This window comes from Chroicocephalus ridibundus, chromosome 11, assembly GCF_963924245.1.
Source record: "Chroicocephalus ridibundus chromosome 11, bChrRid1.1, whole genome shotgun sequence".
Lineage (NCBI taxonomy): Eukaryota > Metazoa > Chordata > Aves > Charadriiformes > Laridae > Chroicocephalus > Chroicocephalus ridibundus.
The window spans coordinates 21,405,874-21,432,413 of record NC_086294.1 but is presented as its reverse complement, the minus strand read 5'-3'; the positions used below and the strand labels follow the sequence as shown (position 1 = coordinate 21,432,413).

At 50.1% G+C, this 26,540-nt stretch overlaps 2 protein-coding genes across 3 annotated transcripts in view; both read left to right on the top strand.

The window, feature by feature from the left end:
- Positions 1 to 4,113, top strand: part of LOC134521844 (serine protease inhibitor Kazal-type 5-like) — a 99,617-nt gene extending 95,504 nt beyond the window's left edge. For both annotated transcript variants that reach the window (XM_063348863.1, XM_063348862.1), the window contains 4 exons: positions 29 to 111; positions 620 to 687; positions 1,582 to 1,666; positions 4,085 to 4,113. In XM_063348863.1, the coding sequence (XP_063204933.1) occupies positions 29 to 111; positions 620 to 660 (124 nt within the window). In that variant the 3' untranslated portion in view covers positions 661 to 687; positions 1,582 to 1,666; positions 4,085 to 4,113. The remainder of the gene's footprint in view (positions 1 to 28; positions 112 to 619; positions 688 to 1,581; positions 1,667 to 4,084) is intronic.
- A 10,412-nt stretch (positions 4,114 to 14,525) lies between these two features.
- On the top strand, positions 14,526 to 25,176 carry LOC134521842 (ovoinhibitor-like). Its single transcript, XM_063348860.1, has 16 exons — positions 14,526 to 14,662; positions 15,268 to 15,287; positions 16,145 to 16,281; positions 16,463 to 16,523; positions 17,014 to 17,147; positions 17,603 to 17,660; positions 18,659 to 18,795; positions 19,203 to 19,263; positions 20,074 to 20,210; positions 20,652 to 20,712; positions 21,914 to 22,047; positions 22,125 to 22,185; positions 23,442 to 23,578; positions 23,952 to 24,012; positions 24,378 to 24,493; positions 24,989 to 25,176. The coding sequence occupies exons 1-16, from the start codon at positions 14,608 to 14,610 to the stop codon at positions 25,032 to 25,034; spliced, it is 1,416 nt and encodes a 471-aa protein (XP_063204930.1). The 5' UTR covers positions 14,526 to 14,607; the 3' UTR covers positions 25,035 to 25,176.
- Positions 25,177 to 26,540: the final 1,364 nt, after the last annotated feature.

Sequence of the window (26,540 nt, the reverse complement as noted above, 5' to 3'; positions counted from 1 at the left end):
CTCTTTTCCTCCTCTCCCCTTCTTCCAGCAAAAAGGAAGCCCAAAGAGGAGGTCAGTCTGGTGGAACCGCCCAGCGCAACAAACCGCTTCACTTCAGATCGTATGAAGCAGGTGAGATGGAGCTCGGAGCCTGCCCTGAGCTCAGAGAAAGGGGCGGTGAGAGTCAGTGGGGCCCTGATGGCCAGGGACTATCTGTGGTCAGCCCGGAGTGACCGTGGTGCTTGGGACTCTGGAGCCAGCTGACGAGGGGAGAGAAGCAGGTTGTATTGCAAAGCCTTGCTCGTTTGTGGGACGGACCTGTGTGTAAGCATACAAGGTGGGCACGTTGGGACCTGGCGGAACAGCCCCTCTTGCTTGCCCAACGGTGCGATGCTATATATGAGATAAGGGCAGGTTCAGACTCCCCACAATCCTGTCAGCCCTCAGATGATAACATTTGGTGGGTATTAAAGCCTGTATGGAGCAAGCATCAAACCTGCTTCTCCAGGAACAGCCCCGCAGCTCCCTGGGTCTGGGAGGAGGGGGGAGGACAGGAGCTGCTTTAGCTTTGCTGCTTCTCTAGTTGTATAAAAGTTGTTTCTATGCTTGGTTGTTGAACATGATCCTGGCCTTATTGCAGAACAACTGTGCTGGTTCAGGGTCGCGGCAGGGCGCGAATGAGAGACGTCCCTTCTCGTCCGGCAGAGGGTGAGTACAGCAGCACCTGGGGTGGCAGCCTGTCCCCCCGACGGCCCCACAATCCCTGGCAAGGATTTCTGCCCTCTCTCGTACCTACATGTTTTTTCCTAGGGGTGGTTAGGAGGTTGATTGTAGCAGGAATGGTTCCGTAGCACCCAAGTGGCACTCTCTGGGATGGAGAATTGAACACCGTGGTGTTTGGTGCTCAGTACAGCACTTCTCCCCACTGGTGAAAACAGCGCTGGGGAAGTGACGTGTAGAGCAGGGCATGTTTCTCATGCGACCCTTGCTCCTTTTTGTCCTTGGCTTTCCTGTGCATAAAGCACCGGTGACTGTTGTGCTCAAAATCCCTCTCGGGACACCTTTGCTCAGCAAACCCTGTCTCCTGGCAGGGCACGTGTCCGCTGCCTGGCCCTGGCTCATCCTCACCCGCTGGCTCGAAGGCAGTGCCCGGCGCACCAGGTGCTTTCTGGGTGCGCTGGTCAGGCGCTCCTCTTTGTTTTATACCTCCTGGACCTGAGCAGGACTCAGCTGCTGCTTTTTCAGAGCCTTTTTTGGGGAGCTCTGAGATTCCCTGCTTTCGGCTGGTGTGGTCCCTTCTCCCCCCTCCACCCAGCAGTGCCAGGGGACAGACAGGGTTGGAGAGCCCTGTGGTGGTGACACACTTGGGCTGAGCACAGGGCAAGGTTTGTCCTGCTGTCGGCTGCCTCCCGTTAGCAAGTGGCTGGGGCAGGGGGGCGCTTCTTGCCCTCTCCTCTCCTGGTGGGTGGGTGGGTGCTGCCATAGCGCAAGCAGCTCCCCAAGGGGTGGGGGGAAGTCTGTGGGGAGGGAGGGTTCGCACCGGGCTCCCCCCGTTCTGGAGGGGAGGTGTGATGAGCTGCCTCTCTGCTCTTTCCCCACCAGCCCGCAAGGAAACGTGGCTCAGAGCGGTAGGAACTGCAACCCTGGCCGCAAGACGCAGAACAGAGACACCAACGCCCACCAGCTGGTAAACCCCCCTCCTGCATCTCGGCCGGCGGCTGTGCGGGCAGAAATGGGGACCTGTCCCGTGGGGTGCTCCTCCGCTGGCTCTGAGCCCCCGCCGGCTCCTTTCCCCACAGCTGCTCCTGTTTCTGCTGCGACCTTAAAGCTTCTCAGTTGGCCCCGTGTCCTTGGAAGGGTTTGAATGAGTGCAAGCATCTGTACCTTGATGCTAGCCCCTGTATTGCCCAGCACAGAAGCAGAGGGAAGGAGAGCAGGGCTGGATTTGCCCATATGAGACCTTCCAAAGCCAGTTTTGCTTCTGGGGTTGGCTCCTCATGGAAGTACATCAGCTGTGAGGGTGCTGGCATTGAGCTCAGGCTGGATGCCTGCCCCACGTGTAGCCAAAGTGGGGCGAGGAGTGCCACCCCCAACATGTTGAGAAGGTGCTGAGTCAAAGGCCGTGGCTGGAGCAGGGTGATGGAGGTGACCAGGGCATGAGGACAGGGTTGGCAGGGGGAGGGAGTGATAAAGGGGGAAACACTGAGCGGTAGATGATGACTGTGTATGGAATAAGGTGGGAGGAAGAGGAAGGTGTCTGCTCTACCTTGTGCCCACCAAAAGAAAATGCAATGGTTTCAACCAAGCTAAAAGCGGGAAATACGAAACTAATAAGAGAAAATAAGTTACCATAAAAAGGGTGACTAAACTGTGGATCTCCCTGTCACGGGGTGTGGTCAGGAGCTAGGATGGTTAAAAATCGACCTGATGTTTTAGTCCCTCCAGCATTTGCATACAGTAATTTAAATAACATTTTGGAAGGGATAGGGAATGTGTTTCTGTGGGGCTGGAGGGACCTTACTACAACCTGCCGTAACTCTCTCTGAAGCTCTGTCACTGACCACTTTGTAGAAAAGGGATATTTAAGTAAAAAAAGTCCCGATAGGTGGTTCAGGTACAGCAATTTTGATGCATTCCAAAGGCAGCATTAGGCGTAATAACTCCAGTCAGCTTCAGGGCTTAGTGGTATTTCCTGGTAGCGCCGGAGGAGGAGTGGATGCTGATGAGCCTGACTGACGAGAGGTGATTCAGACAGCAAATCTGCTCCTCTCCTCTTTCCAGGGCCACCCGTGGGTTTTGTCGCAGGCAGCTCCGATTCTCCAGAGCCAAAAGAAGGGAGGCACTGGCTGCTGGCACCCGAGATATGTGGGGCTGCCGGTGGAGTGGCCGCCTGCCCTGGGTGGTAACGCAGGCACGGGGGTCGTACTGCGGGCAGCAGTGTCTGGCCCGTAGGAGGGCATCTAGCAGTGAATTGCAAAGGTCAGCGTTCTCTGCCTTCGTGTCATCGCTAATTAGCCAGATGAGAGAGGAAGCAGCACATTAATGAAATTAGCAAGTGACGTTTAACCAGCAGGTGCTATCACAGCACCCCAATGTCACCGAACCCCCCGTGCCACCCGGCACGAAACCTGCCCTCCCTGCGGTGCTGTTGATAAACCATCAGTTTGTGCTAAGTGGTGCATCTCCAGGTGGCACAGGAGGAGAAATGTCCTCTCTGTCCCAGTCCTCCTGTCCCAGCTGCAGCTCTCCTCCGATTGCACCACTTGCAGCCATTGCAACATGTTTTGGAGCACCCGGAGGAGGGGATGGGAACCCATTAGTCACTCCTTCGTCCTGGTCTTTTTTTCATCACCTGGAGCAGAGGTGGGCAGCCGGGAGGAGGAAGGGGCTGTGTGTGTGCCAGGCACCTCTGCTGTTTGAAATTTGCTACGACTCTGCAAACACTCGCCCCGGCATCCTTGTCGGGTGGAGACCTAAGTGCGAGAGGCTTTTTGGGGTCCCAAAAGGCCACTCCTTGTGCTGTGAGTTTGTCCTGGTTGGTCCCGCGTGTGGTTTGTAGGAAAGCAGTGTCTAAACATTCTCATTGTCGTGCTCGAGAGGAGACATGAGAGCACCCTTAATTAGTCATAGCTGCTTATACGTGCTTCTGTCTCTGAACTCAGTGGGTGTCAGAAGTCGTGCTGCATGTCGCACCACCCTCCGGCTGCTGTAGAGGTTTTTCCTTAATTTTGGCCAATGGGTTTCATCTTCATTCTTGGATATATGAAGCGGCATCAAAGCCCCAATAAGGAGGAGTAGGAACAGGTAGCAGAGGTTTTCATCTTCTTGTGGATCCCCGGTGAGAGAAATAAACCTGCCCTGGTGCCGAGGTGGATCCGGCGAGTGGGTCTGTGCCTGGCAGTGGAGCAGGGCCCCCAGAAGCTTGGCTGACCAGCCCAGCAAGAGACACCACCTCTTTACAAGCCTGGCCTTGCCGAGGAGCGGTGGACGTGCCGCAGGGCAGAGGGGCCCCACGGCAAGGCTTGGTTCATAAGCGCTTTTAAGTCGCGTAAAGGAGGGTCTTGCAAGTGAACCAGCACCAAATGTGATTTCTTTCTCTCTTCAGCTGGACTGTGATCGAATTCTGCACGGGGTAAAGGGTGGAAGGATTTTCTGCAGCAAATCCTCACAACCAGTCTGTGGCACTGATGGGAAAACATACAAAAATGAATGTGACTTGTGTTCAGCTGCCATGTGAGTAGGCGGAGAGATTTCAGTAATACAGGGCCATCCACCATTCCCGAGTGTCTTTTGCAGCACACTGTTTGTTTTGATATATCATGACTCACTATCAAGTGTGTCCTTGGTGCCTTGCTGTTAAGCAAACATAGATCAAAATGCCTGAGATTAATCTGATGACAGCTAATTAAGATACACAAGTTTCCAGAGTCCCCTATTCCCTTTCTGCCCGATCGTAAGATTGTTTGGGGAGTAATAAATGCCATCGTATTGGAAGTAGCATCAAAGTATTAAGGAGCCCACAGAGGACTGTCATGCCGATGGCAGAGAGCTGTGGCATTGCAAGTGAATAATAAGCAACGTCTTGTCCTCCCTTTGCAGGAGAGCTTCAAACTACATCACGGTAAACTATCGAGGTGAATGCCGAAAGCCTGCCCCTGAAGTGGTAAGCGGCATGCCACAGCTGGGCTGGGGAAACATCAATCTTTCCCTTTCCCCTTGTGAAACTCCCCTGTCGGCACCGTCCCAGCTCCTGGGGGCCTGATCCAGGCAGCCACAGCGGAGCGTGAAAAATGAGAAGTACTCGGCGGTCAGTCACCGGCTGCCCCCGCTGGGCTCTTCAGCAATAGCTGGGGGTCAACACCTTGACCCTGCAGGCAGGTTAACTAGCAGGTTAATTGAAAGAACAAGTCGACTGAACTAATGGGTTAATTAAAGCCGTGCTCTCTGGCTGCTATTCAGCCATGTGGTGTAGCACCTTCCAGTACTGTTGAGGGTCATCCTGGGGAGTCCTGCAGGTTAGGAGGGTTCAGTTGTATCGCAGGCTGGGAGGGAAGAGGGGTATTGGAGCCCCAGATCTCTTCTGGCTTTTTTTCTTCCCCCCCCACCCCCCCCTCCTCCCTGGGGTGGAATGTTGCTGAGAGGTGGAGAAAACGGCCACCCAAAGTGCCTCTTGGCTGTGTGTAGCATCCCATTTCTCTCTCCAAGTGCGTGCTGGGGAGCAGCTTGCCCCCTGCAGCTGCGGTGGGAGCATCAGAGCCACAGGAGTGGGGTGCTCATGGTCCAGATGTTTAAATACAGGTTCAGAATTGGATTTAATGTGTAATGTGAGCACAGTCTCTGTGTCTTACCTAGGCTGTAGGGTAGGAGAATGACACGTCTGGGAAAACATCTGGCTTTCCTCCGGGGACTTTGGTGAGGCCAGAAAGACTAGAACTGCGTCAACCATAAAGGCTCACTTCCCAAATAACACCCAGAGAGACAGTTGGGAAATGAAAATTATTCACTAAGTGGCATACTTTTGGGAAAGGTCTTGAGCCTTGACATCTGGTATGATCCCGTATAGCAGATGAGTTAAATATTTCTCAGTTGTGCTTTGTCTTTCCACCAGTGGCACCTTGGCAGTCTCCAGTATTTTTATTTGCAGCTAGGGCCTGAGGTTTTGTCTCTGGAGTGCGCGGGATGCCCTCTAACAGCCGGGGAGGACTGTCCTCTGTATTGGCATGAGCTCTTGAGAAACTGAATACTCATCCCCAGGGAAATACTGAGATTTGTTCCCACTTTCCAGACCTGGAGAGAATCAAAATATTGAACGAGCCAAGCAGAGAAGTTCTGCAAAGTTTTGGATGGGAGCTTTGGCTTCTGCATATGAATTTGGTATCAATGTGTTTGTAGGTCATGAAGAGCTTTCCTGTGGGATAGCCTTCATGCCGTAGCATCATGCCATGCCTTCCTCTGCTCAGTGCCAGGATGCCAGCAGATCCCCAAAACATTAAAAAGTAGACATCCCACCTCCCCTTCCCCTCTTCTGTAAAGCAGTAGAGTGCTCTGAACTTTATTTAAATTTGAAGAAATTGTGGTGCAGAGAGAAATAACTCTGCCTGTGATGGTGCTGGAGGCCTTCATGTCTTGACCTTTGGTGTGATGGAGCCACTGTTGGCTTGCGTGTTCTGGGAGTGCGGGGAGACCAGGCGCTACAGGAGGGGCCTGTGCTTACACTGCCCAGGACAGACGGGGTTGGGTATACCACGGCAACTGAAAAACAGAGAGGATTTCCACAAAACTGTGCCTGGTCTGGAATTCCTTACTCTTCCATGTTCTACCAAAGGCTCTCAAGCCTTTGCAATTAGAGGACTGTGCCATTTACAGAAAGTCAGAGAGCTTGTAGCTATGCCGGCTATTCTGAGGAGAGCTGGATGCAATTAAAAGGGAAAGTGATAAGCTTTTTCCTTGGGGCAAAAAAGCGCCAAACATGAACCCCCAGGCACGATGACTTATTCTTTGTTTATGTATACAAAGTCACCTGAAGAATCGGATTGGAAATACGTGGGAGCCCATTTCCTTGGAAAACCTTTTGAGCCCATCAAAAACTTTCCCTATTTCTCAGTTGGAAGCTTATGAGCAACGTACAGAGCAATGTTATTTTCAGTACTGAAATTCATGGTCACTTGCAGTATAATGAATTCTTCTTTTACTGAAGGGGCAGGCACTCAATATGTGCTGCTAAAACCAGAGGAAACCAGCTCCAGCAGTGCTTTTGGCATCAGAAATGGTTTTAGACCGTTGCAATGTGCAGGAAAAAAATGCAAAGGCCTCTCTTTAAGCTTTGGAGACAGATAAGAAACCGTTACCCAAAAACATAATGTTTCCTTGAGCTGTATTTTGAAATTGTCCATGGAGGGTGCAGGGTTGCCTGACGAAATGCACGTCCAAGGTCATCCCTTTGCAGCTCAGTGTCTACGTCTGCTCCTGCCTGCAAAGCTCCTGCTGGCTTTCCCGGTGTTTCTGGCAACTCTCCCTGCCCGGTGGCCGGATTGCCATCGGGGGAGGGATGCTTGCAGGAAGGGACGGGAAGCAGTGTGGTTTGAGAGAGATCTGACGCTAAAGGGTGTATCTGTGCGCTGCTGTGGTGGAAAACCTTGATGCAGAGAGAGCCTGTCCCCGGGGCCTCGGGCTGGCCGCTGTCCCGGCTCACCACCTTTTCTGTGCCATAACCAAATTCCTTTGATCCTCTGCCGCTTTACTGCGGATGAATGTTAGGTCCGAGTCCTGGGTTTCGATACCTGTTTTGGGAAGCTAGCCAGCCGCTAGTTCCTGCAGTGCTGTGTCATACAGGTGAATTTGTTCTGGGTCTTTCCAGTACATTTCACTTTTAATGCTGTGTATCTTGCAGTTCCTTTACTTGTTCAAAGGTTTTTTTCCACAAATCACCCACGTGATAGTCACCAGTTCGCCCACTTTAGTCAATACGTTAGGTAAAAAAAAAGGAGATAACCAATTTCTCCTTTTTTAAAATCTGTTTCTGAACAAACAGATAACTCCCAGGTTTGCAATGGGCAGGTCCTGTTTTTCTTACAATGCTTTCTATTTTGTCACCTTTCTTTTTAAGGTGGCAGAAGGAAGAAAAAGAAAAAAAGCAGGATCTTTCCCAGTTAGATAGTAGGTGTGGAAAGTACCTAGCTTTTGGGCTGAAATTCGTCTTGTTTTCCTAGGCTGGCAGCGACCCAACCTGCCCGCCCTGGTGCCAGGCTCTGCTGCAGTTGTTTCGTGCGGCCGCTGAGCTGGCTGCAGGGGCTGTCACACTGATGCTAACGCTCTGCGAGTGTCACACAGCAACGGTCATGCTCGGGGATGGTCTTATCTTTTGCTTTTTCTTTCCAGAAGTAATGGAGTTCAGACTGCCAGCCAACACCGGGGATCAGCTGCGACCAAAGGTACAGAGAGGGGCAGTGATTTACCCCCTCTTGGCCAGCCTGTCCTCTGGAGGTTGCGTTTCCCAAGGGCTGGAGGGTCCAACCTTGCCCGGGCGGGCTGCAGGGCTGGGGCGAAGGGCTCTGCAGCGTGCTTTTCCCTCTCCCTGCAGCCAGGGGACGGTGGGGCTGAGCCTGTGGGAATGTGCAGACTTTCTAGTGCCTGTGGTGGTGGGCTCTGCCTGTTCCTTTGCCCCCAGCTCTCTGGTTTTTCAGCCGAGCTGTCCCCATGGAGCAGGGAGGGTGCTGGCAGAGCCGCGTGCTCCTGTCCCCCGTCATGGGGAGGCAGAGGTGGCCCAGAGCCCCTGCACAGCATGGGAGCATCCCAGCTTTGAGGTTTCCTCGTGGTCCTTTCAGGTCCCTTTGCCTTCTGGGACTACAGCAATAAACTGTCTCCCCCTGTCTCCCCAGGGCAAGTAAAGGAAGAGTTGATGTCGAGCATCAGGGGAGCTGCCGAGTCTCCAGGACTGCCAGAGCTGCCTTCATCCCCTTCTGCAGCGAACGGGGCCCGTCCTTGCTCAGGTGGAGGGCGAAGGGCTGTGGGGACCCAGAGGTGTCTTCCCAGGTCTGCCCCACGCATGCCGTTGCGGTCTTTGCCGCCTCGCTGTGTCTTTGCGTGCTTCTACAATAAAGATAACTCAGCAGCTTCATGTCACTTTTCTTCACCGAGCCGTGTGGGACAAAGAGGCCACCACTCCGGCTTTATGCTGCGTGCCCCGTAGGCAATAAGCAAACGCAGAGGCCCCTGGGGTGCATCAGCTGCTGTAAATACCCGGCAAAGATGTTGGACCCAAGGAGGAAGAGCGTGGTCCAGGGTTTTGTGAGGAGGGACCAGGGGTCAGGTTCTCTCTGACTCCTTGTGGGGTCTTGGGTCAATCACTTCACCACCCTTTCAGCCCTTTTCTCTTGCCTCTAAAACGGACATTAAAGGATACACTACCTACCTCAGAGGGTTGTTTTGAGATTTAATTGGTTTGCATTTGGAAACCCACTGAGGAAAATTGGTCTTAAAGCATCCCACGCATTGGGCTGGCAGTTCAGCTGTTGCAGTAAGTGTTCTCTTCCACCCTGCACTGGGAAATGCAGACCACTTTGTGCAGCCGTGGGAAGTAGATATGCCTTGACTGGTCATGTTAGATGGTGTGCTGAGGCCTGCCCCACCAAAGCTGGAGCTGGGGACACAGCCAGGAAGGTCTCTGGGATCTGGAGGTGTGAATTTGGGCAGCAGCATTTCTCCCTGTGAGAGGGCAGAAGCACTGATGGCACCCTTGAGGCAGTGCTGGCCCAGCAGAAAGCTCAGCCAACTTGGTGGCTCACGGACCTTTCACCATGTGCTTCTGGGTCACCTTCTGCCTTGGCCTGAACTTCTTTCCCCAAACAGGGCCCTGTGGGCACAAGGGCTCAGGTGGTGCCCATCTCAGGAGGCATCTCCTGCAGGGAGGGGTCCTTCCTTGGGGGTCCTGGTGGGGGGGGGAGATGGAGAAGTGGGAATTTCTGTGGTGTTGGATGGCTTAAGCTATTTAAGGAGAAGTATCGTTGTTTTGGGATGTACCTGATTTACAGCCAGTTCTAACTCATTTGTAGTCTGAAACTATTTTAAGATGAAGCCGGGTCTTTGAGCGAGGGGCTCCCCTGGCTCCCCGGGGGCAGCGTATCTGAGAATGGGGTGGGATTTGCAAAGCAGGAGGCTGTGATGGTGGGTTAGCAGAAATCTGGCAGTTTGCACGCACTTGCTGTACTTTCTTTTATAGCCGTTACTTAAAGCAAATATGTTCTTTATTTGTATAAACTTTATTGCAGGACATTTCCAGAAGACCTTGAGTGAACACACAGTGTTTGAGTCCATTTTAGCTGTGACCTGATCTGTAAACACTTTCTGTTGCAGATAAGGCTGGAGAGACTTTCGTTCGGATTTTGGCAGGATTTTACCTAATGCCAATTAATTTCACTCCCACCAAAGACGTAGATTTTATTTTTTTTTTTCAATTAAGTTATCAAATCCTTTTTTTTCTACTGCAGGTCAATAAGAATTGATTTTAAACTCTCAAAATGCTGACGCACGCATCATGTTTTATTTCTGCTGATAATATTAAAATCTCATTTTATTATCAGCAGACTCTGGCATAAGTAGTTGTTAATATTTTTTCTATGCTGATTTTTAACGTGAGCAAACACTGTGATTCAGAAATAAATTATTACTGTCTATTTCCACATGGAAAATCCCCTCACCAAGTACAGCCACGCAGGGTGGAAGTCGCCAGTTTGGCCCTGGTTTGCTGTTCTGGGGGATGCAGGGTTTGTCTGCCTTTGAGCTGGGGAGAAACAAGTAAATTCTTGAAGGTTATTTATGCAGCCCGAGAATGATGAATATCAGGCAGTAAAAACGTTCTCTGATGATGTCTGCTCGCTGATTCCAGCTAAAATCATGTGCAGGGACATCTACATGATTCCATAAGAGCAGTGCACAATTTGTGGCTTAAAATAAATTCTTGCAAATGGAAATCAGCGCACTTGAAAGCCATTATGATTTGTAGTGATTTCAAGTATTTAGGTCTTGAAATAATCACCCATAAAACCTGCGTTAGCCATGCTCCAAAAGCAATGAACTGATGAAGGCGGTGCCCTAGTAGCCTCTTCTGTCAGTATTTGAGCACCTTCTGAATTTCTCCTGCTGCTAGCGGAAATTATCATCCACAAAAATCGCAGCTGGAGATAAGGGATCGTTAAACAGATTCCAAACCCGTCTGCCGAGAAGGCGTAGGACAGTGACTTGCTAAAACGGCCTGTGCTCTCACTAAGAGCCCTGCCAGAGGTGGCAGAGATCGCTCCTTTCTGCTCTCGGCAGCCCGCCTGGTCCCTCCTTTCTTGCTTCCCCCCCTTTTTTGCAGATCGCTCCAAGGGCTCGATGATGATGCCTGTCCTGAGCAGCTCTGGCCGGGCTCGATGTGAGCGATGCCACCCGTTATTTCCATCAGGTTCCTGGGGAGAAGGAGGCAAAGGCTCAAGAGGTATTGGGAATTTATTACCCTTTCTTCTACGTGTGCTCTTGGTTACCCTTTGTGTTGCCTTCTAACACAGTAACGAGGCTAAAACGGCCCTCTACCAACCTGGAAAGGTACCAGCACCCTGGGGAGTCTTCAGTTTGCTGTAAATTGCACTTTGTTAAGGGCGTCTCTTGCCAAGATCCACAGACCCCGTGTGGTTCACAGCAGTTTCTGAGGTTTTGCAGAACCGGCGTTATGAATCGGCAGCTTCGGTCTCGGGGACTCTCAACACGGTTGGGTTTTGAGCTAAACGACTCTCTGCGGGGGCCTTGAGTCTCGCCTTTTTTCATAAAAGGTGTCAGGTACTTATGCAATTCTTCAGGGTGTGGAAACGCTGCCCTTGGTGTATAGTGAGGACTGTTGATTCTGGCAGACGACTCGGCAGACCTTGAGCTCACCGGGGTGTTTCTCAATCCTCTGCAGTCTGTCCGTTTGCAGCCTGGTGGCTCTGCCCACTACCTCGCAGCTGCTCTGGAGGCCACCATGGAGGGAGAGCCCCTGCACGGCAGCACGGTGTGCTCCGGCCAGGGAACCTCTCACACTCTGCCACGGTGCCAGAAATCCTGCAGTTCAGGGGCGTTTGCTTCTCCAAGAACTGAGCGAGTCGTGACGAGGAAAGCCTGATGCTGTTTGTGCAGGGAAGCCCCTCTGGGTCTGCTGCAGAGCTCTCTTTTCTGTCTCTCCCTACGTCCCTGGGACGCTCAATCCCACCAAACAACTGCTGCGTATGGGTACCTGGGGGTTTCAGCATTATTTGCCTTGATGATCGCAACTTCTGCTCCATGGCCCATCTGCTTTCATCTTGGGGACTGGTGAACGGGCTTCTCTCTTTCCTCTCCCCTGTTTGGCATCTGTTAGCACATCTCTCCTACTGCAGGGAGCTCTCGTCCGGGCCATTTCCATGGGATCTCCCTGCTCCGGTCTGCTGCAGGAGCCCTCCCCCCAGGACCGCAACACAAGAACTTTCTATGCTTTCCCCTGCATGAAGGTATGAGCAACTCCGCTCAAGTTGTTCACTGAAAATAGTAAGACGTAAATGCAACTACTTGCAAATTACAAGTCCAGGTGCGAATTCACAACTCGCCTTGACGCTGGAGGTCCCAAAAGAAGCAGTTTATTGTTAGGTGTAGTAACAAGCGCACACTTGGTTTGTGGGTGGGAAGCACAGACAATTTCAACTTATATTTCTGAAAAAGAGGCGGGTTGGCTTCACTGCCTGCTGGCCTCCGAGGGGCTGCTTCTTTTCTTGGCCCACGTCAGCGAAATTCTGCAGAAACGGTGACGGATGATTCACAGCTGGGACTAGAGGTAACCTGCAGAAGGGAAGGAGGAGAGTGCCCGTGTCCAGGGCTGCTCAGGCAGGTGGGCTTTGCAGAGCCTCCCATTCCCGGCAAAGGGAAAACAAACAGGTAGATGTCAACACAGCGTGACTGCAAGTGGGGGTTGCAGAAACACAAAGGTGTAAATACACGGGGAAAACCAAAGGTCTCCCTGTTCAGCCTGGGTGAGGTGTGCTGCACCTTCTGCTCTGGTCCTGGAAGGCTCCGTCCTGACGGACAAATGGCTGCTGGAAAAGGCTCTGCCGAGTGGCTCTCTGTGAAGCAGAGGGCTCGCCTGTAGGGTCGTGGCATGGATCTTCCTTGTGCACAGGCCGGGAGCCCAAAGCTGAGCACTGTGTGCCTTGGCTGACGCGGGGAACGGCAGACACGTGCTATAGCTGCGGTGGTTTCCTAGGTCCCAGTTCCTTCTCTAGATCCTTGACAAGTGTTTGCTGTTCTCTCCCTATAATCTGCCTCCTATTGCAAACTATTTCCCAAATTTAATAACTTAGGTGGAAGAGAATTGCTGTGATCTTGACAGAACCTGCTGAGTCAATCTATTTTAACTGCATATTTGGTTTGCAAATAATATCTCCTTTCCGATAAGGTTCAGGTGTCGTCTCTGTGGACATTGGCAGGAATTTGCTTGACCGTGACAGCTTTTACGGAGTCTGGCAATTAAGCTGTCAAGATACATTTTCCTCCTCCAGGAGGCATTAATTGATGATAGTCTTGGCTGGAATAAGCCCTGAGAGATGGGTATTGTAATCAGGATGAGCAGAGGTCCTTGTAGCTGAGGCTTGCGTTGGTTCAAAGGTCTGGAGTCCTTGACACTTGGTGGAACTGAGATAAGGGACAGGGCAGGAGACACTGCGGTCGAATATCAAGGGGAAGGAACGAAAAGAAGATATATGAATAGAGATCTCTCTAGTGTCACTAGAGGTTAACGTGCCTGGAAGTGCTGGCATTTGGGGAGACGTTGGCTTTGCAGATGCACGCTGCAAACTACTAATAGTAGCAGAGCTCCTGGATATGAAAGCAAATAGAATTTTCCATTAGGTAATCCCCAAAACCGTGTTATTGTGGATTTGCTTTTCAAGTGCGAAAGGTGTTGGTCCTTCGCTTAGAAAATAAAACTGGGATGATTCAACACGAGCTCTCTCTGTTTAGATTATGTAAAAAATAAATCTGTAAGTCAGGATTTTGATTACCAAGTACAGAATTTGAAAGATTAAAAGTTAGTGAGAAATTTGGAGAATTTAGGTTCCCAGTGGAGAAGACTGGGACTGAGACCAGTCCAAAGAATTGCCAAAAACCTCCTTAAAGAACAGAAAAAGGGCTCAGGACTAATCCAAGTTCTGTTACCTTAATAGTGGGCAAACCTTCAGGAGAAATTTGAAGAAAACTAAAGATATAAACTGTAGAGGGATAATGCACACATTTAATCTTCAGGAAGGAAACCATGCGTGGGCTAATGTCAATCTTTGCAATGTTGTCTGCCTTCCTAGATAAAGGAAATACAGTACATCTAGTCTATACAGACATCAAAAGTGTTTGGCCTGCTGCCCCGTGGGATGGTGTCACTAAGGCTTGGCAGGTGGGTCAGGAACTGGCCATGGGGGCGGTGGTAGCAGGTGAGCAGAGGGTACCATGGGAGTTATCAGTGAACGGCCAAAAAGAGGGATTTTTAGTACCAAAATTAATATTTTTGCTCCTTGCTGTAGTACAGAAAAAATTGGCACGTGGAGCAGAGCACCGCTGGGTTTTTTAAAACGGGAGAAGACAGGATTTCTCCCGCAGAGCACAGGGTGACCTTCTGGGCTGAAATTGCCTGGGCTCAAACTGGGATGAAGCGCAGCAGTGAAGAGTACAAAATCACGCTCTGAGGTTGAATAATGAGGGTTTTGGCTATCAGCTCAGTTGAAAACTATAGAGGAGGAGAAAGACCTAATTGCCTTTAGCCAGTCGCTGGGTAGATGTGAGCCTGCAACGAGGGGCAGCGCAGGGCTGGGACAGATCCATCCGGGAGGAGAGGGGTCCTGGCACACTCCCCGCTCCCCTCGAGCCATGCAAAAGGCCCCTTCCTGGCATACATGCCCATGTCAATCATTAGCTAGACATCTAGAGTTGTGTAAATACATTTTTGGCTTTGAATGTTGATGACAGACTTGGAACGTGAGCTAATAAGGTGGGACCACTTGGTATTGTGGTGCGCTATATATTCCTGCTCCTACCTGCAATCTTCCTCTCCCGCACAGAGAGCTCGCAGGCTGCGCTGGAGCGGTGCCTCTGTCTGCCATGAAGATAACGGAGGTTTTCGTGAGGGCAGCTCTAGCCCTTTGCTGCTCCTTGGGTGAGTATTTCCTGGGGCGTTGCAGAGATCCATCCAGCTGCATCAGAGCTAAATGTTCATTTCAGTAAAAGTATTTGGGTCTTGTATCATGGGGGAGAGCCTCGATCCATGAAGAAATACTCTTGCCAAGAGAGTGTAGCAAAAATTAAGCCTTCAAGACTGAGGTTTCAGCAAACCTCATATAGGCAACTGTTTTCATCTTCTTGGCTTGTAGGAGGAAATTGCTGAAGGAGCAGGAGCATCTTAAACACGCGTGTCCAAACTTCTGAAAGTCAAATATAAAGTCTCTTTAGAAGAGGTTAAAATCCAAAAGTACCAAATTGAAGTACCTGTATCGCTTCCCTGTAACATCTGAGGGATGGATGAATATGTGCTCTCCCCTGTTTTATCTCCCCTCAAAAGTGCAATGAAACTTTATTTAGTAACTTCTGATACATCCTGTGACCGTTTACTGGCCTAATGTAAACCTACACATTTTCCTAAACCAAATGAACTGGTCAACAACAGTCACTGAATTTAACAGTTTCAAGAAAAGATTTACATATATCTTCACTGCATATAGTTTGATATTTTTTTTTTTCTGTCTCCATTTTTTTTTCTTTCAGGTATTGCCTTTGGAGTCGAGGTGAGCTACAGATCCATTCATTCTGTTCTATTCTAGGTCTCTGGTAAAGTAGAAACAGTATGTAATTATCTGATGAGCAAGTGGATTAAATCTAATGAAAGCTTGGCTGTTCAAATAATATTTTCCAGTGCATGATTGAATGATGTTGCCAATTTCACGAGAGAGTAAAAGATCCCCCATTTTTTACAATATTTTCTGTTCATTAAATGAAATGAAAAAAGTGAGAAGTAATTTTATAATCCCATTGTATTAACTCTTAGACATAATTTAGCTACTGCAAGCCAAAGGCAGTAGGTTACCTCCTCGTGAGGAATACTGTCTGAAGATGATACACTTGAAACCATCAAAGACTGAGATTCTGGTAATTTTTTTCTATACAGTAAGACCTGCAGAAGTGCGGTGTTCTTGCAGAGGTTTTCTATATCTGTATCATAGAGAGGAAAACAGCAGGGTCTGTGCCATGGATTTGTCTGCAGGTTCTTCCCACGCAGTCACAAGACTCCCGTAACTCACCAGAGACTGCAGCACGATTTGAAGCGATCAGATTTTGAGCTGAGGGGCTCCGGTGTATGGCCGGGCTCCCAATTACCAGCTGCCTTCATTAGGCACCGTCTCACCCACGGCAACCCTTCCTCCGTGCCGTGCCTCCCCCGGACCCCGGCAGGAAAGCGCGTAACCAGAAACTTCTGTAGGGAAGATTCACTCCTCCTGACTGCCTGAGCAGACTCAAAATAATACCTCCAATTTACTTCCCGGCAGGAGCTGCAGGCGCTGTGGCCGCGGCGGCGGGAGGCTGCGTGGGGGTTTCTTCCCCTGCGGGAGCCAGTGTTGGGTCTGATCCCGTGCTGCTTTCGCAGGTTGATTGCAGCCAGTATTCCAGCGGCATCGGCAAGGATGGGACAGCCTGGGTGGCTTGCCCAAGGAACCTGAAGCCAGTCTGCGGCACCGACGGCAACACGTACAGCAACGAGTGCGGGATCTGCCTGCACAACAGGTGAGCAATGCTGGAAGCCCAGCAGAAGCCGCGGGGCAAGGGGCTGCGGCGAGGGTGGCAACTTCATCCCCAAAGAAGGACCGGGCAGAGGAGCATGGGAGTTAGCAGCTGGGGCTGGCGCTGCCGCCCTCGAGGTGAAGCCGCTCTCTGGGGTCCCTGACGCCGGTCTGCTTTCTTCTAGGGAGCAGAGGTCCAGCGTGGAGAAGGCACATGATGGAGAATGCGAGCCAAAGTCAATTATGGTAAGACAAAGTCCATGGAAGGCTTCATCTGTTGTAAAAGGGGACAGTTCAAACACCACACACGAAGAAAACAGAACGTGCGCAGCACAAAGGGAATGAAAATCTGATGATAATTAAAGCCGAGAGGTTTTTTTATGGGCTATCTGGTACCATGTCTCTGTGCTTTTTAATTCGGATCTAGCCTCTGTAATTGGGAATAAAATGAAAACATTGTGTTGGCTGAAGGTTGGATCTCACCACCTGGATAGCAGGATCTTATGAAGGAGCTCACAAAATCCAAATCACAGTCCTTCTTGCTTATGTCATTTTTTTCAGCAGGAGAGAATTCCCACAGAACTGACTCTGGCTTCCACTTTTGATAGTTGGATTAGTTTGATGATGGATTTGTCCCCAAAGGCTGAGGGAGAGTAAGCGGACTACATAGGAGTGTTATATCTTTATACTGAAAATGTATTTTGTTTTCTTTTCTCTATTCCTGCTATTTTTACAGATCGATTGCAGTAGGTACCGAAGAGCTGAAATAGATGGTCACGTCATGGTAGCCTGCCCAAGGATATTGAAACCAGTCTGTGGCTCAGATAGCTTCACTTATGACAACGAATGCGGGATCTGTGCCTACAATGCGTAAGTCTTGTGCATAGAACATCCTTCTGGATCATTAGTGATAGTTAAGGCTCTCAGGAGCACGTCTGTAAAACGCCTTTCTGAGGTCAGATGTCTCTGTAGGTCTCTTTGGAGCTGGCTGCTTGTAATTCTCCAGCCAACCTGAGTTTTCTTCCCCAATTTCTGTCTGTGCTCAATGAGGGGAATCACAAAAGAACCACAGGACAACCCAGAGCAGAGCCACGAACAGATCAAAGCGTTACTCGTAACACCTACTGACTCCTAACTCTTAATTACCGTGTGATATGGAAATACTGTGCGTTTGCTGCTGCCATCTGTGGGGCGCGTTCAGACAAGTCAAGCAGTTGTAGTGTCCCACAAGGCAGGTGGGACCTTGCTTTCTTGTCCCAGTGCCTAGTGTGTAATGGGAAAAGTTCTTCTCAAGGCTTCCTAAACAAAGCATTTCTTTCTTTCAGAGAACATCACACCAACGTCAGCAAAATACATGATGGAGAATGCAAGCAGATTGTCACCGTAAGTGCAATAACAGTCAGAAATCCATCTCTCAGGGCGGTTAATAGAGAGAATCCCGAGAACCCCACAGGTTTCCCCAGAAACTGCAAGAAGACCGTATGACAAGGCTTACGAGGGTCCCAGTCCGTGCTTCGACTTTCTGCACAGTGAGGGTGGATTTTGCATCCTCCCTGCTCCGAAGAGAGGGCCGCCCCACGCATACACCAAACCGACAAAGGAGGTGGATATGAAATGAGACGCTGCAGCGAGCCAGTGCTGCAGAACCCGCCTCCCTACGTACTAAGGTGGCTTTTGTGCCCAATGGGACGCCCAAGATTTCCCTTGCCAAAGTGTTGTGCTGGTTGGCCCTTTTCTCTACGCTCTTTGCATCAGGGACCCAAAACTCCCATGCCGGTCGCTTTCACAGCCATAGCGAGACTCATAAGAAAACTAGGCACACGTATTTCTAGAGTAGAGTTTATTGTACGTTCATACAGGGCCAACAGCCTGGTGCCTCAGGGAGAGACGCTTCTGTATTTCAGCACCCAAATTCTGGGATGCAGAAAGTCCATTCTCCAACTGACAGATAACCGTTTTTTCTCTGCCCTTTCAAACCCTGTGCTTACTACAGGGATTCTGGAGTAATAAGTAATCACCGAGCTGGAGAAGTGGGGAGAACACCAACACAAACCAAAACAGTATTAGTCATATTTCCAGCTGGTGAAAAATGTTTCCCACTAAATTCAAGACCCTTTTTTTTTAATGAGAACGGGCCCAAATTTTGCATATGTTCTTCTGCCTGAAGGATCCCTTCTCCGAGATAGTCCTTTTTCTTGACTGCTAGAGAACCGGGATAATATTTGGAAAGCTCACTTCTGACTGAAGATTTAGCTTCAGTGTATCAGGGTTTTGTCCTGTGCAGAAACACTGGAGGCTGGGATGCAGAATGAAAAGGTTTTGCATCAACTTTTCTTGCATAGCAAGGGCCCCACCAGAGCTAATTCTCCTTATTTTGACAGCTTGACTGCAATAAGTACCCAACAACAACCACTAAAGACGGCAAAGTATTAGTATCCTGTCCGAGGATCCTGAACCCAGTTTGCGGCACAGACGGCAATACCTACGATAATGAATGTGGGATCTGTGCCCACAATGGGTAAGTGCCATAGGCTGAGCACTCCTCCTAAGTAGCCAGCCATGCTTTGCAGTCCTGAGAACCATCCTTCTGCATTGCTGCTTTCCCCTTTTTCTTCAAGTCTCTTAGAAACCGGCTTGGTTTTGGATTTACCTTGAATTTCCTTCTGACACCTTCTTTGTGCTCACGAGTCAGATGGCAGCTCCTCGGATTAGTCTGTGGGCTGGGCAGTGACTGAGCAGAGGAACGAATAATTCAGAATATTGCTTTAAATTGCATGCTATGACAAGATGCGATGAGCTTGTTAACGAGTAATGTGACTATTCTGATACGCTCTAGAGTCCGAAGCCATGGTTTGCTTCATTTTGCACGTGACTGCGACCAAGAGGTGAATCATTTAGTTCCTCTACTTTGTTTCCCTCTTCCAGAGAACAGAGGACCCACGTTAGCAAAAAGCATAATGGAAAATGCAGACAGGAGACTTCTGAGGTAAGTATTCAATGTAAGGCATGTTTCTCCTCTTAGCTGTATCAACTGAAAGGTTCCCTGAGGCTACGTATTCTCTGAAAGTGAGCTGGCCTGAAGCCCAGCTTTCTCCACATGTCATCGAGTTCTGCCAGCCCCTGGTGTTGGGGGTGCCTACAGACCCCACCTGTCCCGAGGCAGGTGTCCCCTGGGCCCTCTTTGCCCCCGCAGCCCTGGCAGATGGGCTTTGAGGCACAGAGGGTTCATTACGAATTCTTACCTACCCCGACCCCCGGGGTGGGGATATGTGCTGGTACGTGGAGCGCCCCACAAGTTGTGATCTGAGTGCATCAGGCGAGAAGTCCCAGAGCTGGTGCCTAGCACGTGCCAACACAAAAATGTGGAAATCGGTCAGTTTAGGCTTAGATCTTCCTTTGAAGGATGCTCTTCGAAGGCATTGTCAGCAAAGTCCAAATTCCTTCACTATTTTGGTGTTTTGTTTATATCTATACTGCAGAATGAAAAGGGGACTACTTTTTCCTCTTTTTTTTTTTTTTTTTTTTTTTAATGCTTTTCTGGCACATCTTGTATTTGGGGTTGACCGAGCTACTTACCCCAGTGATTTGACGCCTCACAAACCATGCAGTGCTGTGCCGTTCCCTCTGCGCGTGAGAGGATTCATGCAGAACTGACTCAGCCTGGTTTTGGGAGAACTGAGACGTGGCACTAGTGTCGTCTCAGCAGCCCAGCACGGAAGGCATGGCAGGAGGCTACGTTGGGGGTTTTCTCGGAGAACAAGGACTTCCCTAGGCTTGACGCTCCTGTTCTTTGTAGATCGATTGCAGTCAATACCCATCAAGAATGATTAAGGGTGGTAAAGCCCAGGTACGTTGTCCGAGGATCCTGCTCCCAGTCTGCGGCACAGACGGATTTACTTACGACAACGAATGTGGCATCTGCGCCCATAACGTGTACGTACTGTACATAGCTCTCTCTTTTGGAGTGACTAGTCACGGTTACTGCTCCAGACAGCTTTTCTTTTGATACCAACATATCTATATGTCTCTTTCTGTTTCTCTTTCAACCTCCTGAAGCCCCCGTCACCTTGATTTTGTTCCCTGATGCTCTGTTTGTGGTCCCGGGGGAGCTGTGGGAGAGCCAGCTCTCAATCAGAGCCAGCTCTCAATCAGTATGAGGGGCTGTGGTGTTTGGGCAGACGAAAGAGTGGCTGGGGATAGGTCTGCTACCGCTCGGGATTACGCTTGCTGATGCCCGGGAGAAGCTGGTTCATTAGGCAATTGGATGCCTCCTTTATTGTATATATTGGCTGTGGGTTCAGTTTGCTGTCTGTGGCACCTGGGTGTCACGGGGCTCAGCTGGTGAGCACGCTAACGCCGAGCTCTCCCTTTCAGAGAGCACGGGACTCACGTTAAGAAAAGCCACGCGGGAAGATGCAAGGAGGAAAGCACTGCTGTAAGTGTAAGCAGCTATAAAATAACCCCCCCCCGACTCCCTCTCCAGCCTCCAGGCAGAGCCTGGCTGGGCTCAGCGCGCCCGCCATGCTCCCGGCTGCACAGGGGGTGACGAGGGACGGGGGGGTGACGGATGGCGGGGTGATGCACGGGGGGCTCGGGCTGCGGCTCTCCCTTGCTGCTCACAGCGGCGGCTGCCGATGTGCCGAATGTGAGGGCACGAGAGAACGGGGACAGGCCGGGACTTCAGAAACAAAACGTCCCGGTACTGCAGACCTCTGAGCAGAAATCAGGAGAGGCAGCCCAAGAACCAGGCAGCCCATTTTAGCACAGTCGGAGAGGAAGGCAGAAGGCTGTGTTGGATGTCCGTGTATTCGTTCATTGCACTAGACAGGCAGGTTAAAAAATCCTCGCGCTCTGGTCAGCCAGGAAAAATCTGCTCCCAGATACGCCTACAAAAATAGCTTTATTATCCTGCACAGTAACAATACGTGCTGATAATATCTCAACGCATTTATTCTGCTTATGCAGAGCAGCTCTAAAGCACCAAAAATAACTCCGTGCATCCTGAGGGACTGCAATATATTTTCTATAGTAAAGGCACACTGTTAAAATGCCAGCTTTGCTTTAATTTGCTCTTGGACCATGTGGGAAATACAGGTAATAAGAGACGCTGTATCGGGGAAACTACGCAAAATGACAGTGAAGTGTCAGTGGTGCTTAGCTAGTGCAGACTGACTTCCAATAGGCGTTTGTCTATTTATCCTCAAATATTTAAACTGTTAGATTTTTATATACTGTAAATATTTTTGCAGCGGGAGCCGGTGAAACAGTTCTTGCTGCTGTTTTGAAAAAGAGCTGAAACAAAATCTCAGATTTAGTTAACTATGTCAAGCTGGACTCAATGTCAAACACTTTAAATCAGATTCCTTGGGTTAAATGCTCGTCTTAACACTTGCACACACACTGCTCTAGGAAAATCACCTTTTTGGCCAGCTGTTCCTTTCTTCCCTCCGTTAGCAGAGAATGCCAAACCCAATTGCAATTACTTAATTCGCTTACAGTGGAAGACTAAACTTAAAAAAACCTGATCTTCCTCGGGCAGAAGCCTTTAAAATCCGGAGGATGAGAGTGGGCCGACTGCAGATGAGGCACTTCCATCCCCCGGCAGCCGACCCAGCATTGTTATTTTGTCTCCTCAGGTGGACTGCAGCACGTACCTGAGCAACACCAAAACCGGCGAAGCCGTGGCAGCCTGCCCCTTCATCCTGCGCGAGATCTGTGGGACAGATGGCGTCACCTACAGCAACGACTGCGCCCTGTGTGCCCACAACATGTAAGCCCCGGAGGTCACCCCCCGAGAGCTCAACACAGTTACCTGTTGAGCAATTTTAACCCCGCTTTCTCTTCTAGCGAGTTTGGGACCGATGTTGCCAAGAGGCATGACGGAAGGTGCGTGGAGGAAGCTCCCCAGGTAAGTGAAACCTAAAGAAAAATAAGAGCTTGAGCTGGTGCCGACGGTAGAACTTGAATAAACACTGGTGGGATTTGGTGGTGTAGCCTTCCCCGAGGGTCACCTTCCTTCTGGGCGTGAATATCACCCTCTGGCAGCAGGAACACTGTGTGCTTCCCGCTTGTGGTCAGGGGAAGAAAGAGGAGAGGACAGGTGCGGAATGAGTTATGAGACAGGTAGCACAAATGATTTAAGGCTTGACAAGAAGAACTCCCTTTCCCACAGCCGTCTGTCATAGCTGCCACGGGAACCCGGCAGCCTGTTTTGGCAATATGGGAAGGGGACGCGGAGGACCCAGGGTATCCGGTGCCTTCTGGATGCTTGCATTTTACAAAAGGATGTTCTGCAAAGATTAGAAAATTGCCTGTGTTTTGAGTGCTGATACCTAACGTACCAGGGGATTCAAAACCCTCTCTGTTTTTTTTTAGTAAATGCAGCGTAATCTAATGTATATTGACAATGAATCTTATAAAAATACCAGATTAACTATATTTGGCCAGCCCTAAACTATTTACTCTCACTGGGGGATAGAAGAACAAAGCCATCTCATTAGCATGTGTTTGAAAGAGTCAACATCCCGAGTCAGATATTTCATTTCTATACAAACAAACTGTGAAATGTCATCCTTTGTTTCCTGAGTACGCTCTGTGCTCACACCGGGTGAGATACATAAATCAGGGAGGACGAGCTCGCACTGGAGAAACCGGGAGTGCTAAAACGCACGGCCAGTTCTTCAACCGGTGTAAATCAGCTTCGACTGCTGCCCGTCCCGCTGGCAGATTTCAACACCCGGAGCCGTCCCGTTGCAACAAAAGGGCTGTCAGCACATCTCCCCTCCATTCTTGTGGGCTGTGGAAAAACTCCTCGGTCACAGCCGGCTCTCTCGCAGGAAGTGCATAAATCATGCCATTTTGGTTTGCAGATTATTTTTGAGCTGCGTTTGGTAATATCCTGGTAGGTTCAGTAAGGTATAGGGGCATCATGATAAACACAAAGTTGAATGAGTGATGTCTGCCTTCAAGCCTTGGTTCAGCCTTCTCCAGCGGAAAGCTATGAAAGGAAATTGCTAGCTTTCCACGAAGAACGAGTTAATATATCACCATAATTCATCCTATGGCAGATCCTAAAAGGCAGAGGCACGAGCAGGGGGGGTTGTGTCTGGGGCCCTTGCGCAGAGCAGAGCCTGTGCCGGAGCTTTTGCCGTCTTGGTTCCCCAGCTCGACTGCAGCCAGTACAGAACTTCCACGCTGAAGGACGGCAGGGAGCTGATGGCCTGCACGATGATCTACGATCCCGTCTGCGGTACCGATGGTGTCACTTACGCCAGCGAGTGCACACTGTGTGCCCACAACCTGTGAGTCCTTGTCCTTGTGCCGGGGGGATTCGCAGCGGTGGTGGTTGGATCCATGAGTACCAAGTAACGTGCAAGGGCTCTCTCTGAAACCCTGTGCTGGATGGGTCCCGTCTGTCTACCCCCGTTTTCCTGCTTGCCCCGGTGGGTGTTTGGCCCCAGAGCCCCACAAAGTGGGATACATCAAGTGGGGAGAGCGTTATTCCAGAAGGCACGTGCCTGGTCCGTAAGGGCATGTTCTTGTTAGTGCTGTGCAGGCAATGCTAAGCTAGTTTATCCGAAAATCTCCTGTGCGCTACGTGGGAGAGAGGTTTGTTCTTGCACTGCGGTCGTAAAGGGGAAGGTTGTGGCTGACAACCGTCTCTCCATCCTCCAGGGAGCATCGGACCAATCTTGGCAAGAGAAAGAACGGACGCTGTGAAGAGGACATTACAAAAGTGAGTGGGAAAGGATGGGAACAAAGAGTGAGGTCCAGTGTCTGTTACGCTCACGGGGGACTGTCCTCTGCTCTGGGTTACAAGCTGGGGGAGTGGTGGTGTGCAGACCTGAGGAGATCCATTGGGAATTTCACTCTGGTCGTAAAAGAGCCAGCATCTATCCCACTGCTCTGTAACGGTGCAGGAGAAGACCTGGCAGTGAGCAGAAATAGTACAAGGTCACATCTGCCACCAGGAGGAAACTTGGAGTTGGTTATTATGGTGGTGTTACGACAGTTTCATTTCTCAGCGGGGTGTCATTCCTTAGGCTGGGGGGGCCACGGTTTGTGCTCAGGCAGAGACTCATGTCTGTCTTCCGTGTGCAGGAGCATTGCAAGGGCTTCCAAGAAGTCTCTCCTATCTGCACCATGGAATACTTGCCCCACTGCGGCTCTGACGGCAAAACATACAGCAACAGATGTGTTTTCTGCAATGCCTACGTGTACGTACAAGAGTAAAACCCTTCCTTTCATGATCAATTCCTATACCTACTATGAACGCAGGGCTGGTTTTATAATGTATTTTTGACTAACTGCTTTTGGGCATATACTGGACATTTCTGGAGCATCATGACTTGTCCAAAGGAGATGGGTTTTTTCGCGTTTTAAGGCAAAATGCGAAGGGCCCGTTTCCATGATCTGTACATGGCCTGTTTGTTAACTTCCAAGATATTTTACTCATTTTTACGTAATCTGTCCCACAAGCTTATCAGGGCATGTGGAAAGTACTTCACCAGAGGAATTGGCTTGTATCAAATGTGTGAAACCTTTCATCTTTCCTTTAATGATAATGATGAAAGGGAGTATTTGGGCTTTTGAGACTGTTTTTTTTCTCCAGTCAACGCTAAGCTGACGCGCTCGGGCCAGTGAAGTGAGGAACAGGGCTTCAGCCCTGAATGCGCTCTGTGGCTAATCCTTCTCTCTCCTTTCCTCACCAGGCAAAGCAACAGGACTCTCAACCTCATGAGTATGACTGAATGCTAAGTCTCTGCTGGAGTTCAGCCCAGGAAGACAAGCTCTCTTGCGTGTGACTTCCCATGGGCTGATCTTCCCCAGCAACTTTCCTTCCATTTGTCTTGTTTCCTTAGCTCCTGAAACACTTGTCCAATAAACTCACTTGGCAACATTTCTCTGTCTTAGTGCCACGTCTCATCCCTTTTGCACCTTCTTCCTGACACGGTACTTGTAGTGGTGCGTATGTATTTTTCTACTGATATTCTGCTCTACCAAACAATGTGGGTAGATCTTTTCCTGCCATGGGTCAGTGCTGACCCTGCTCTTGTGAGGGCCTGGCTTCCTCTTGGAGCTCCCAGGCACTTCCATGCTCCTCAAAGTCTCCCTGTCGGTATTAGTCTCACCTCACCCTTAATATCTCTGTATGAACCTCACCCTTAATATCTCTGTATGAACTGATCACGGACTCCATCCTTATAGTTGGCACAAGGAGACATTCACCTCAAGGGTATGGTCCACCTCCTCCATAGGGCAATGTCTAGGACGTGGGTGGTGGTTTGCTCTCAAGAAGAGCACTTTCTTGCTGTGGGCTAGGAAGGGAAACTGGCTGCCTAGCCAAGGGGTGCCCCTGTCCTGGATCCCACCGCCTGTGTGGCCTGTCCCATGGAAGAAGAGGCAGCAGCTGCTGCCAGGAAGGGTGATCCCAGCCTGTTTCCACTGAATTTGTCCCCAACGTCAAGTGCTGTTATAGGAGATAGCCTACAGGAGGCAATGTTGTGCTCCCTCCAGGGTCACAGGCAGCAGAAATGTCCATGCAGGAAATACCTCGGTTTATTCATGCAACCGAATATCCCCAGGACCAGTGGGCAGGCGTCACCCCTGGGGGACAGCCCTGGTGTATCCCTGCAGCTGCCTGCCTTCTAAAGCCATGCGGGAAGGAAAAGGCCGCAGAGGTTCACTTGTCACCAGCCTTAACCAAATACGTAACAAGTCGTAGGAAAGCAGTTCTGCCCGATAGTCATGTTTTACCTACTTTTTTTAAGGCCAAAGAGCTCAGGACCTGGTGACAGGGGGGTCACACACTTTGGTGTGTGTATGGTAGGGAGGTAGGGGGAGCTGGGGGCTGCCCGTCATCTGCTGGCCATCTGGGTACAGCTGCTACCACTGGCTCCACACCAGGTCACGAAAGCGCTTTGCAAGCGTCCAATATTTCAGGGTTAAAGGGTTTCTTCTGGACTACAGCTAGTGCCTCCCTGACTCAATGTCCCATTGTAGTTTACCAGAGAGCAACACAATTATTTGGATCGGTTTGGAAAGTCACTCTTTAAATTGTCGGGCTAGAAGAATAGGCTGAAGGCAAATGTTCAAGACTTGGAGATACTGTGGGTATTGTACCAGGGAACGAGGCCGTAGTACCTCCGTGCCATTAGTGTCCATGCCTGGCATGTATTTTTCAAGACGATTTGTAACTAACAATGGCTTATTGTACTTTTCTTGGGTCTGTGTCCTAATGTAAACGTTCTTTTGGTTTATATA